The sequence below is a fragment of the Sceloporus undulatus genome, chromosome 3 (assembly GCF_019175285.1).
Source record: "Sceloporus undulatus isolate JIND9_A2432 ecotype Alabama chromosome 3, SceUnd_v1.1, whole genome shotgun sequence".
In the NCBI taxonomy this organism is placed as follows: domain Eukaryota; kingdom Metazoa; phylum Chordata; class Lepidosauria; order Squamata; family Phrynosomatidae; genus Sceloporus; species Sceloporus undulatus.
The window spans coordinates 270040693-270052937 of NC_056524.1; the positions used below are offsets into that span (position 1 = coordinate 270040693).

Consider the following 12245-nt stretch of genomic DNA (forward strand, 5'->3'; position numbering starts at 1 on the left):
GGGATAGGAGGTGGTCAATGGGGAGAGACTTTATGAGTTATCACACCGGGTGACGCCAACCTGGTGACGCCATTGCTGTAAACTGAAACAAACTATTTTTAAAAAAAATTAGGATAGAATTGCAAAGTTTAACAATATCCCAACCTCCTTAGCACTTGATGCTTCCACAGAAACTTTGGAAGGACACTGACCCAGAGCTTAGGAAAAATTAGTTTTTTGGATTGCCACCAGAAAAGGACAGAAGCAGTTGCTTGGTTAGATCATAGGAAATGGGCCAAATTTCCAAAGATGGTGCAAAGTGTTTGCCAGTCATCCAGCAGGGCTGGATGCCAGCTAGGATATCCTGAGAGCTATGATCTGAAAAAGTGATTTTTGGACTCTTGGTCCATCTGTCAACAGTTCTCCAGAGTCTAAGGCACAGAAATCTCTTTTTCCTTAGCTACTGCCTGATCCATTTAACTGGAAGTGTCAACATTTGAACCCAGAACCTTCTATTACTGTTTGAAAGGCATGCTGTGACAGGTCTCCCCCAGCCCCCTCTGGTCCTTTTTCAGAAATATGCCTGAGCAATGGACCACAGTCAGACACAATGAAATTAACCCTCAAACTCATAGCAGATTCTTGTTTAAGTAGAATGGCAGCTGGTAGTTTCCACATCTGCAGGGTCTTCATTCCAAAGGCATTATCCAAAAGGACTGACTCCATCTCTATTCCCTACTGGAAAGGGCAAGATTCAGCCCCTGCCTCTCCTCTCCTTGCTGCTGAATTAACTGAGAGCAAACTACTGTACCTCTTTCTTGTATCCTGTTTGCAGCAGTTGAAATAAGCTGAGGACAAAAGAGGAAGTGAATGGAGGAGAGAGAGAAGCCAGGATATTTTAAAAGCAGCTGAAAAGTAAGGAGGCAGAGGATTAGTTGGGGCTGTCCTTGTCAAATCAGGGCAGTTTGAAGTTGTGCAATTCCAATTCTTGATAGCCCAGTAAAGCCATACATAACCCCACAGGCAGGAAGCAGCCACAATTTGTGCAATTATGGGTAGTTGTCAACAAGCCTCGAAGATATTCCCCAGCATGTTTTACCAAAATCCCCGGAATTCCCCAATATTACCCAGAATATTAAGTCAAAATCCCCAGAAAGTTCCTGTAATGTTAAAATGGCAGATCTTTTGCAAATAAAAATAATTGTAACTTATTTCAACTCTCAAAATTATCATTCAACCAAAGAAAGAATCTTTCAGTCCTTCTAATACTTTTAAGATATTTCTTTTGACATGAAGGGGGTCCAGGAAGGTTTGTGCCAAATAGAAACTTTTTAGGCTGTGACCACACTTCAGAAATAATCCAGTTTGACACCCCTTTAGCTGCCCTGGCTCAGTGCTAGGGAACCCTGGGAATTGTAGTTTTGTGAGACACTGAGCCTTCTCTGACAGAAAGAGCTCTGGTGCCACAACAAACTACAATCCCCAGGATTCCCTAGCACTGAGCCAGGAGAGTTAAAGCGGTCTCAAACTGATTATTTCTGCAGTGTGTTTTGGACCTTCGTTATAAAAAACGCTCAAGGTCCAATCCATACTGCAGAAATAATCCAGTTTGAGACTGCTTTAACTGCCCTGGCTCAGTGCTAGGGAACCCTGGGAACTGTAGTTTTGTGAGAAAGAGCTCTGGTGCCACAATAAACTACAATTCCCATGCATCTGAGGAAGTATGCTTAAGTCTAGGAAAGCTCATGCTGCCAACTTTTCTTTCAGTGAGTCTCAAAGGTGCTACAAGATCTATCTCTCCATCATCATCACCGTTATTATTATCATTATTAAATCCAAATGCAGCTGAAGAAGTGGACTTATGTTGGCAGCACTGATTTGCGTAGACTCTTTCTTTGGGGCTGAGCTTTTCCTGAGGGCAGGGGGGGGGCCACCACCCTCCTCTCTGACTGGCTGAAAAGGATGAGTGTGACTCCAAAGAGGAGTGCTTGCTCTGGCAGCCTCTGGCTCTCGGGGCTGGAGCTGAAAAGTCCCTGGATCTTCCCGAAATAGAGCCAGACACCGATATCAAACAGAAAGCACAATTTCCGTGTAAAACTCCCAAAGTTGGCAACACTGGTAGTTATAATAAAGAGGAAGGAACGCTGTGTTTTGAACAGGCCATGCCCACTTCTTCCCTTTGGTTCCTTTTATTGCCAACCTTCCCTTCTGCAGTGTTTGTCTGGTCTTGAAACACAACAGATCACCTAGAAACAAGCAAAGTCCAGTATCAACAGGAGAAAAGGACACACCTGGCTCTGAGCCAACTGAGCCATCCCTTTTGGTGCAACTTACAAAGCTGTAGTTCATTTAAACTGCTGTGCGTCTGAAAGGAGAACTTGCTGAGATGCCAAACTGGACGGTCGAGTTTACGAAGAAGATGGCAGCCCAGAAGCCATGGGACAAGTGGATTTTGACTGAAGAGCTAGAAAGCAGGCAATTACAATTTGGGTGGCACACATATGTGCAGAAACACCTGTTTGCCAGGTGAGGTAAAATAGGTAACTCATTATTATTAGTCTTCACTATTTTATTCATGCATATCCAACCTTTTTCCAAATACTGGGATGCAAGCTGGCTTACAGCACACTGAAACAAATAACAGGTTGATGGGTGAGTGTGTATATAGATTATATATATATATATATATATATATATATATATATGTATAGGATTGTGTGCCTACAAATTGTTTCTTATAGAATCATAGAGTTAGAAGAGACCTCAAGGGCCATGCAGTCCAACCCCATTCTCCATGCAGGAAATCTCAATCAAAGCATCCCTGACAGATAGCCATCCAGCCTCTGCTTAAAGACCTTCAAAGAAGGAGACTCCACTACACTCCGAGGAAGGAGTGTGTTCCACTGTCAAACAGCCCTTATGTCAGGAAGTTCCTCCTAATGTTGAGCTAGAATCTCTTTTCCTGCAGCTTGCATCCATTGTTCTGTGTTCTAGTCTCTGGAGCAGCAGAAAACAAGCTTGCTCCCTCCTCAATGTGACATCCCTTCAAGTATTTAAACAGGGCTATCATATCACCTCTTAACCTTCTTTTCTCCAGGCTAAACATCCCCAGCTCCCTAAGTCGTTCCTCATAGGGCAAAGTTTCCAGACCTTTCACCATTTTAGTCGACCTCCTTTGGACACATGGCTCCAGTTTCTCAATGTCCTTTTTGAATTGTGGGGCCCAGAACTGGACACAGTATTCCAGGTGAGGCCTGACCAAAGCAGAATACAGTGGCACTATTACTTATCTTGATCTAGACACTATACTTCTATTGATGCAGCCTAAAATTGCATTGGTCTTTTTAGCTGCCGCATCACACTGTTGACTCATGTTCAACTTGTGGTCTACTTGGACTGCTGTGCATCTGAAAGGAGAACCTGCTGATATACCAAAGTGGACGGTTCTTACTTATAGCAACCTTAAGGTGCACCCTGTCATGGGGTTTTCTGAAGCTGAGAGTATGTGACTCGGCCAAGGTCACTCAGTGGGTTCCCATGGCCAAGCTGGGAATCGAACCCTGATTTCCAGAGTTGTCATCTAGCGCTCAAGCACTACACCGTAATGCATAGATTAACAACTATCTAATCTAGGAACAGCCAAAATCAATAGGAGGGACCTAGGAGACTAGTTGAAGGTGCCTCCCCACAAAAAAAGGGAAAAAGATGAAATTGTTTCTGATTCAGTCATGACTGGGCAGAGATCAACCCATTTGGAATGAAAGGCAGCCCAGTTTCCTTCAAAATCATGGACCCTCCAACATTTCCTAACACTGCTCTAAATGGCCTTGATCCAGTGGTGTCACGAGGAGGTGCAGGGAGTGCAAATTGCACTGGGTGACACCAGATAGTAGGAAGGCATCCTATGTTCCCACCCCCAGAAGGAAAGCAGGGACTCTTCCTGGGGTACCACTCCCCATTGTGGGAACAAGAATGGGGGTGAAGCCATGGAGCTTTCTCACTTCATGCTGCACCTCCCAATCTGCTTGGCTCGTTTCTGCCAGTGATGTTGGCATCACCCTTCATTGAGCTTGTCCCATCCCACACCATGCAGAATCCTTAATACAGTGTGCCCACAGGATATGCAGGCTTGCCGCACCGGAAGAAGGCTCTGCTTGTCCTGAAATAAACTTCTGCTTTCTTTGAGAGTGGAGATCTTTTGTAATTAAAAAACTGTTCTTGCTCACAGAGATATCCTGTCTTTGCTGTCTTGGCTGGGAGGGCAGTGGTGCCAGGATACTGGATTCCATCCCATCTCCATCCCCATCCCAGGAGGCTGATGGAGGTGACACCATGAGTTACTGCACTGGGTGACACCAGCCCTAATAACGCCACTGCCTTGGTCACAGATATCACCTAAAAGTTAGGAAGAACTTTTTTTAATGGAATTGCTGTTAGAGATGGAATGGACTGATGGAGTGGTGGATTCTCCTTCTTTCGAGATTTCTAAACAGAGGTTGGATGGGCAACTTTAGTTGTGTTTCCTGCATGGCAGGGAGTTGGACTAGCTGGCCCTTGTGGTCCCTTCCAACTCTATGGCGTTTATCAGACGAGGTTTCTGCAGGGGCTTCTGCAGATTGGGCCATTCGCATTGACGTGATAATGAGAATATATTTTCATACCTGGTCGCTGTTACATTACCCTTCCGAACTGGGGGGGGGGGAATCGAATTGAAGGAAGTCACGTGATGCAGATTCAGGGAAAGTGGAGTGAGTGCAAATGGTAGTTCCACACCGCATAACATGGGGGTTCCAATGATTCGAATTGGGACCCTTGCGCATGCCCAGTGGGGCCCTGAAGGCATCCTGAACCTTTGCACTTCTGGGGCTAAGAAGGGAGCCAGGCTCCACTTTCATACGAATGTTAGCCTCACGTCAATGACAGCTTCCCCATTTTTCTTTCTCCCTTCTAGTTTCCCATCCCTGGCAGCGAAATTCAATGTCAGAGCCCCATCCTCCTGTCATTCAGTTGCCTTCTCTTAGGTTGCATCCACACTGGGGAGATAATCCAGTTTAACTCCAGTTTCTGGGAGTTCTCTCCTTGCCTTTGTAGCAGTTGCCTTCTCTTATCATGATCAAGGCAAATCCAGGGAGGGATAGAGGTCAGAGCATTCCCTCCCCTTCATCCGAGAGTGAGAAGGAGGAGGAGGAGAGGAAAGAGCCAAAGGTGGAATGCAAAAAAGGGAAATCTGACAGGAGGCAAAAAGGGGGTGACTGACGGGGTCAATTCAGGCCAGGTCAGGGGAGCACAGCAAAGCAAGGCTCTGGTCTCCAGCAGGGACCTTTCCCTTTGGTTTTTAATTTTTTTAATTATTTTTCTCTGTCAATGCTCATGTTTTTTGCAATGGGTAGATCTATATTTAGATAGAATGTGGCTAGCTGCTTGGAATCAATGGCTGCAATGCAATCCCAAGGAATGTTGCAATCCGAATGTTAAAAATGTTTCTCTGTTCAATTTGGCAAATTGGCAAATTGATACAGTTTTTGCTATTGTCTCTAAGGAAATTGGGGGAGGAGCCTAGGGAAAGAAAAAAAATGCATCCTTTTCTGGCATTCAGAGGTGAGGAATTATTATTATTATTATTATTATTATTACTATTACTATTATTATTATTACCTGTGTATGAGGCATTCTGAGGTGGCAAGGGAGAGAGAGGCAGGATACAGAGATGGCACTAGCTTGCATTTTTGGGTTGAACATGGGGCCAAGGGCAGATCATAACCTGCACTGACCCAAATGACCACAACACAAACACACACACACACCAGAGATTTTAAATCTGATGACAGAATCTGCGCATCCTGGCGTCTGGCTCTAAAGGAGAGGGAAGCAGACTTCCAATGCCCAATGAGTGCTGCAAACGTCACCTCCTGGAACTTAAGAGCCTTTATTATTATTGTTGTTGTTATTATTAGTGTTATTGGGATTCCACACCAGACCAATTCGCAGTGAGATTGTACAGAGCCCCAATGCGATTCCCGTCAATCCCCTTATTTAGCGAACTGGCCAAAACACACCAAAATGAGGAGCCAGTTCAGAAGTCCAGTGGAAGCCCCACAGATGGGGCTCCCATTGAAATCAACCAGGTATGGAAATACATTCTAGATAACATGTCATTTCGAATTGCCCAATCCGTAGAAGCCCCAGATCTGGGCTGCATAAACCCTGTCTGATAAACGCTTATCATTCTATTACCATTTTCCCCCATTTCAGATTCCCATGAATAATGAGTACAAATGTTTTTTCCTCATATCAGCTTCAAGTGTTCCAGTTGCTCCCGTTCCTGGAAATCATCACAAGTCGTTATCGTCTTCTACATGCAGCTGACTCGAAATATCTTGGGCCAAGTACGAATGAAAATATACCGACAGAAATGCCGTGTATGTGGGAATATCAAGTACGAGGAGCCTTCTTTCCGTGATGACACCGTTCAGTTCGTCCTCCACAATTTGGTACAAAAGATCCTTGAGAAATGTTATGGAGAAGTCAGCCGAACCGCTCCCATGCGTGAACCTCTTGCTGAAGATTTTCTGGAAGGCCCTCATGAAAGGAAGAACTGTGAGGCATGTAAAGATGGGTGGTGCATGGAAAAAACACCCTTGATTCTGGAAAGCCGTGTGATGCCAGCCTCCGTTGTTCAGCCTAGTGAGCAGGTGGGAAGCTCCTGGAGTTCTTCAGAAATGGCTTGTTTGCTGGTTGCAGTGATCATTCTGGTGATTATTGCTTTCCTACCTGACTCCATCAAGAAGGAAATACAGTAAAGGATTTCATTTATTCTGTTTTATTCCATTCAGAATAAAGCATGCTGTATCTTTCAACAGTTTTTTCTCTTCTCTCACTATAGCATCAGATGAGGAAGTTTCTCAGGGCACAAACTTTGTTTTAATACTCAGTTTGATTTTATATAGTTGCTGAATTTTTTATTCTTGGCTGGGTTTCATTGGGCCTAAACTCAATGGTTAACCCCAACCTGAGCAGACCCACTGAGGATGCAACTACACTGTAAAAATAGTGAAGTTTGATACCACCTTAAGTGCTGTGAAATCCTGGGATTTGTAGTTTTAGGAGACACCAGCACTCTTTAGTAGAGGAGAGTAAAGACCTTGTTAAGCTACAAATCCCAGGATGCCATAGCTACAGAAAGCGCTGTCAAGTAAGTGCAGAATTGGGGGACTTTCATGGCCCCTGTATGTCCCCTAAACTAGTGAATACATAGGGATTGTAAATACAAACCATCATGAAGGCATAACTCTAGGTTTATAACTTGTTCAGTGAATTCCAGCCATGTTTATCATTGTGCTTGTAATGGATGCTGGTAGATGTAGCAATGATCAGGATAGGTTATTATCTTGCTTGAATGCTTGTAAGACTATCCACAGATCTTATATTTAATATGTTAATATCCCCAATGTTTAATTATGGAGATGCATTTCCTCAGCAGATGATATGAAAGTTCAGTTCCTTATGACTTTATGATGCTAAACATGTAATGTATATTATGAAAGTATACAAAGGGATCTTGTAGCACCTGTGAGATTAACTGTGTGAAAGAAGTTCCAGCATAAGCTTTCATAGGGATAAATCCCATGCAGAAACTAAATTTAAACTGAAAACAACCTGCATTTGTGGGTTGTTTCTCAGATAACGTTCAGGGTTAACCCAAACAGAAAGTTGAAAAACTCACATTTGCAGGATGTTTTTCAGACGACATTTGCATGAAAGAGAAATAATGCAAAAATAATCTGAATGCAAAGTCGTCAAAACCAGCTCCTTTTTACTTTCGCTATATTCCGAAAGTACAAAAGAGCTTTCCGTTCGGATTACTTTTGTGTTATTTCACTTTCACTCCAACGCATCTGACAAACAACACTCAGATTTTTAAATCTCATTTCTGCACGGGTTTTCACCAATTTGTCCTCTGTGTGATAAACGCCATAGACTTGGTCTATTTCCTCAGATGCATGGAGTGAATGGTTGCCCAGAAAGGACCTTTATAATCAGACTATATAACGCATCATAGAAATGCAAAACTTGTATGCAATATATTCACAAACTCCAATCCATCCAAGTGGGTTGGACAAAGACAATGGCTTCCTGGTACACTACACATAGTATAACACTGCTTAACATCCCAGTCTCTTGAGGATGCTCTTGGCCAGTTTATCACATCTCTTTTTGGTTCCCAGCCTGCACACACCATTCTCATTCATACGATCCTATTATAGAGATGCTTACTAGGCACCAGTACACTCCATGCATCTGAAAAAACTAGACCAAACCTATGAAAGCTTATACTACAACATCTTTCACACAGTTAGTCTCAAAGGTGCTACAAATCCCTTTGCATACTGATCTTCCATACTAACACAGCTATGTCGCTTAATTCAGTCATGAAAGTAATGTGCCCAGATTGAAAAATCGATCTTTCTCCCTAAGGAGATCATATATTTGTATACCTAAGATTGCAAATAATAAAATTGCCCAAAAGAATAACAGAGAGTCCATTGGTTTGGTTAAAAATGTTTAAATATTTGTTAAAATTGGAAATGAAAAATAAACAAGTAAAAGAATGTGTGATAAAGTGGGCCACAAATATAAGACATTTGCTTTTTGGTGGTTCAATGTATACAAAATTCATTTCCTACACAAAATTATTAAAAATATTTCATAAAATGACCCTCAAGCTATGTGTATGAGGTATATGTGAAAAATGAATGAATTTTGTGTTTAGATAGCTCCACAATCTCTCATTACATACATATCTGCAAATACAGGTATTCCAAAATCCCCCAAAAAAGATCTGGAATGCAAAACAATTCTGGTCCCAAGCATTTCGGATAAGGGAGGGTCAGCATGTTAAAGATGAATTAAAGAAACACTTGGATGTCAACTTATCTTTCTTTATATTCTTTGTGATAGATTTTCCTTTTTTCTGTCTTCCCTGTTTTCTTTTATTTATTTATAATTTTGGTAGTTTTTATAGTATGTAGACCAATTTAATAAAAATTTAATAAAAGAGTTGAAACAAATTGGGGGGGAGGGGGAGAATAACAGAGATCCAGCTTATTCTCCCATACTATCCTTGAAATTCCAATACTTAGGAGTAGTTGTGTGAAGAGTTGACACTCACTATGCCTGTTCGGACTTTACAATGGTTCATGCGTTTAGTGCCCAGGTGACCAGATAATGATAAAAGGACTGCCAAACAGATACAAATGAGCTGACATGCAGTGAAACCTCAATCCGTCAGTCGAAAGAGATAGTGGTGGGGAACTACGTCCATTTCAAGAAGCCCTGGCTTTCAGCCTAGATCTGGAAAATAACACACCATGGAGAGACTGCATCTTGGCAAAGGTCAGTTCAGAAAGCACAGTGTCATGTTCGGGTGGAAACATCTTGTCTTTGTAAAATGTTGTGTTTTTGGTAACCTTCTCTACCACACAATGGAGAGAATGCATCTCAACAGAGGTCCTTCCATCCATCAGATATCTCCCTTCCCTTCCATACTATGCAGTTCTGAAAGCACAGCATTTTGTTTCAGTGGAAACATTTTGGTATTTGTAAAATGTTGTGTTGTTTATAGTCTCCTTTGCCACACAGTGGAGGGACTCCATCTCTACAGAGGTCCTTCTAGCCACCAATACCTCCCTTCACTTCCCTACTATGCTGTTCTGAAAGCACAGTGTCGTGTTTCGGTGGAAACATTTTGTCTTTGTAAAATGTTGTGTTGTTTGTATTTTCTTCAAAATGGGGTTGTCATGTTCCAGAGCTCTAGAGGGCCACAAGGTATCATCACAGCCACCATTTAGGGGACCTGGATCTAATAGCATAACAAAGGGGGTTTTGCAAAACCCTTTATAAGTTGTTTTGTTTTGAATTTTAGACTACAGATGTATCCACACTGCAGAAATAAAATGGTTTGCCCTGACTCTGTCCTATAGAATCCTGGGATCTGTAGTTTGATGAGGCACCAGATCCCTTCGGCAGATCAGGCTGAATACTTCGGCAGACTACAAGGTTTCTACAACACAGAGCCATGATGGTTAAAGTGGTGCTAAACTGCTTTATTTCTGCAGTGTGGGAGAACTGTATGTCATCCATGATAATATCCCTCAAACATGAAATGGCACTTAAAGTCATATTGAATATTAATGTCCATAGTCATAACATTATTTACTCCAGCAGTCCCAGTGTGGCAGGGACAGTCCCACTCTCTCAGCCGTAGAGGAAGGCAATGTTAAACCTCTTCTGAGGAAGTCTTACTAAGCCTGGCCTAGTGATTTGAGTGTTGGACTATGACTCTGGGAGACCCAGCTCAGTCATGGAAACCCACTGGTTGACCTTGGGCAAGTCACACGCTCTCAGCCTCAGAGGAAGGCAATGGCAAACCTCTTCTGAACAAATCTGATAAGAAAACCCCACGATTCTTCCAGTCTTCTTCTATTCTTCTGTATACATGATTATACACACAGCATTTCATTGTATGTAGAGAGATCTTGTAGCACCTTTGAGATTAACTGAAAGAATGAATGATATTGGCAGCATGAGCTTTCAGTTAGTCTCTACGTGCTGATTCTACAGACTAACATGGCAATATCTTTGAATTCATTTCACCATATGAAATTATTGTTGAGAGAAGTATCATAGAATCATAGAATCATAGAGTTGGAAGAGACCACTAGGGCCATCCAGTCCAACCCCCTGCCATGCAGGAAATCCAAATCAAAGCATCCCTGACAGATGGCCATCCAGCCTCTGTTTAAAGACCTCCAAGGAAGGAGACTCTATCACCCTCCGAGGAAGGAGTGCATTCCACTGTCGAACAGCCCTTACTGTCAGGAAGTTCCTCCTAATGTTCAGGTGGAATCTCTTTTCCTGTAGCTTGCATCCATTGTTCCGGGTCCTGTTCTCTGGAGCAGCAGAAAACAAGTTTGCTCCCTCCTCAATATGACATCCTTTCAAATATTTAAACAGGGCTATCATATCACCTCTTAACCTTCTTTTCTCCAGGCTAAACATCCCCAGCTCCCTAAGTCGTTCCTCATAGGGCATGGTTTCCAGACCCTTCACCATTTTTGTCGCCCTCCTTTGGACACGCTCCAGTTTCTCAATGTCCTTTTCGAATTGTGGTGCCCAGAACTGGACACAATATTCTAGGTGGGGCATGACCAAAGCAGAATACAGTGGCACTATTACTTCTCTTGATCTAGACACTATACTTCTAGTATCGAGGTAATTATTTCACACAGTATCCATTGCTTTCTTACCTCACATTTCCCACTTACATATAATCTGATTTTAATATTAGACAGGAGCACAAACTGTTGTCTAATCTGCTTAAAAAGTGTTCTGACCATTATTGCACTGTTTGGCTATTATCTTTTTTTAAAATATTATTTTCTTGCATTGTTTTTCTCCCTCAGATTCTATAAAACTCAAACACTATTTTTCCTTTTGAAAAAAGGAAACTCCATGATACATTTACTATCAGGTTGCCATAAGCCAGAAAATACATGAAGCCACACAACAGCAGATGACTTAATAGATACCCCTGATCCTTCTGAGAAGCTGCTAGAGAGTCCATTTTAGTTCAAGTCAGCATTTTCCACTGCATCCGCAGCAGTCGCTCTCTGAGAGCACCTAGCATTCAGAATTACTCAGCTGCACTCAACAGCTTGCGAAAGCAGACCTGTGGGTGAAGAACAAAGATCAAAAGGCATGGAGATAAGTATGTACTTCATACTGTACATAATGTGTTTCATAAAATGATAGAGCTGCAAGGTTACCTGAGGGTCACCCTTTCCAACCCTCTGCCTCCACAGCTAAAGCATTCCTGAGAGATGGCCCTCCAACCTCTGTATGAAAACCTCCACGAGATGAGAGTCCTCCACCTTCCAATGATGGTCCATTCCACCATCAAACAGCTGCTGATGCTGCATCAAGATACTCTTCCTAATGTTTAGTTGGAATCTCCTTTTCTGGAGTAGCAGAAAATAAACTCACTCCACCTTCCATCAGAAATCCCTTCAGATATGTAACCTTCATCTTTCAGTCATCTCTTCTCCAAGGTAAACACAACCAACTCCCTGAACCATTCCTCATAGGTTTTTGTTTCCAGACCTTTGATCGTCTTGGTTGACCTCTTCTGGACACTTCACCACTCTCTGAGGTAGCACCTTCCACTATCCAACAGCTCCTACTCCTAATGTTGAGGTGGAATCTCTTTT

General features: G+C 42.6%; 1 protein-coding gene across 1 annotated transcript; it reads left to right on the plus strand.

The window, feature by feature from the left end:
* The first annotated feature begins 2221 nt into the window (after positions 1-2221).
* LOC121926597 (receptor-transporting protein 3-like) lies at positions 2222-8895 on the plus strand. Its single transcript, XM_042459692.1, has 2 exons — positions 2222-2505; positions 6275-8895. Exons 1-2 carry the CDS (start codon positions 2366-2368, stop codon positions 6777-6779), a joined length of 645 nt encoding a protein of 214 aa, XP_042315626.1. The 5' UTR covers positions 2222-2365; the 3' UTR covers positions 6780-8895.
* The last annotated feature ends 3350 nt before the right edge of the window (positions 8896-12245 follow it).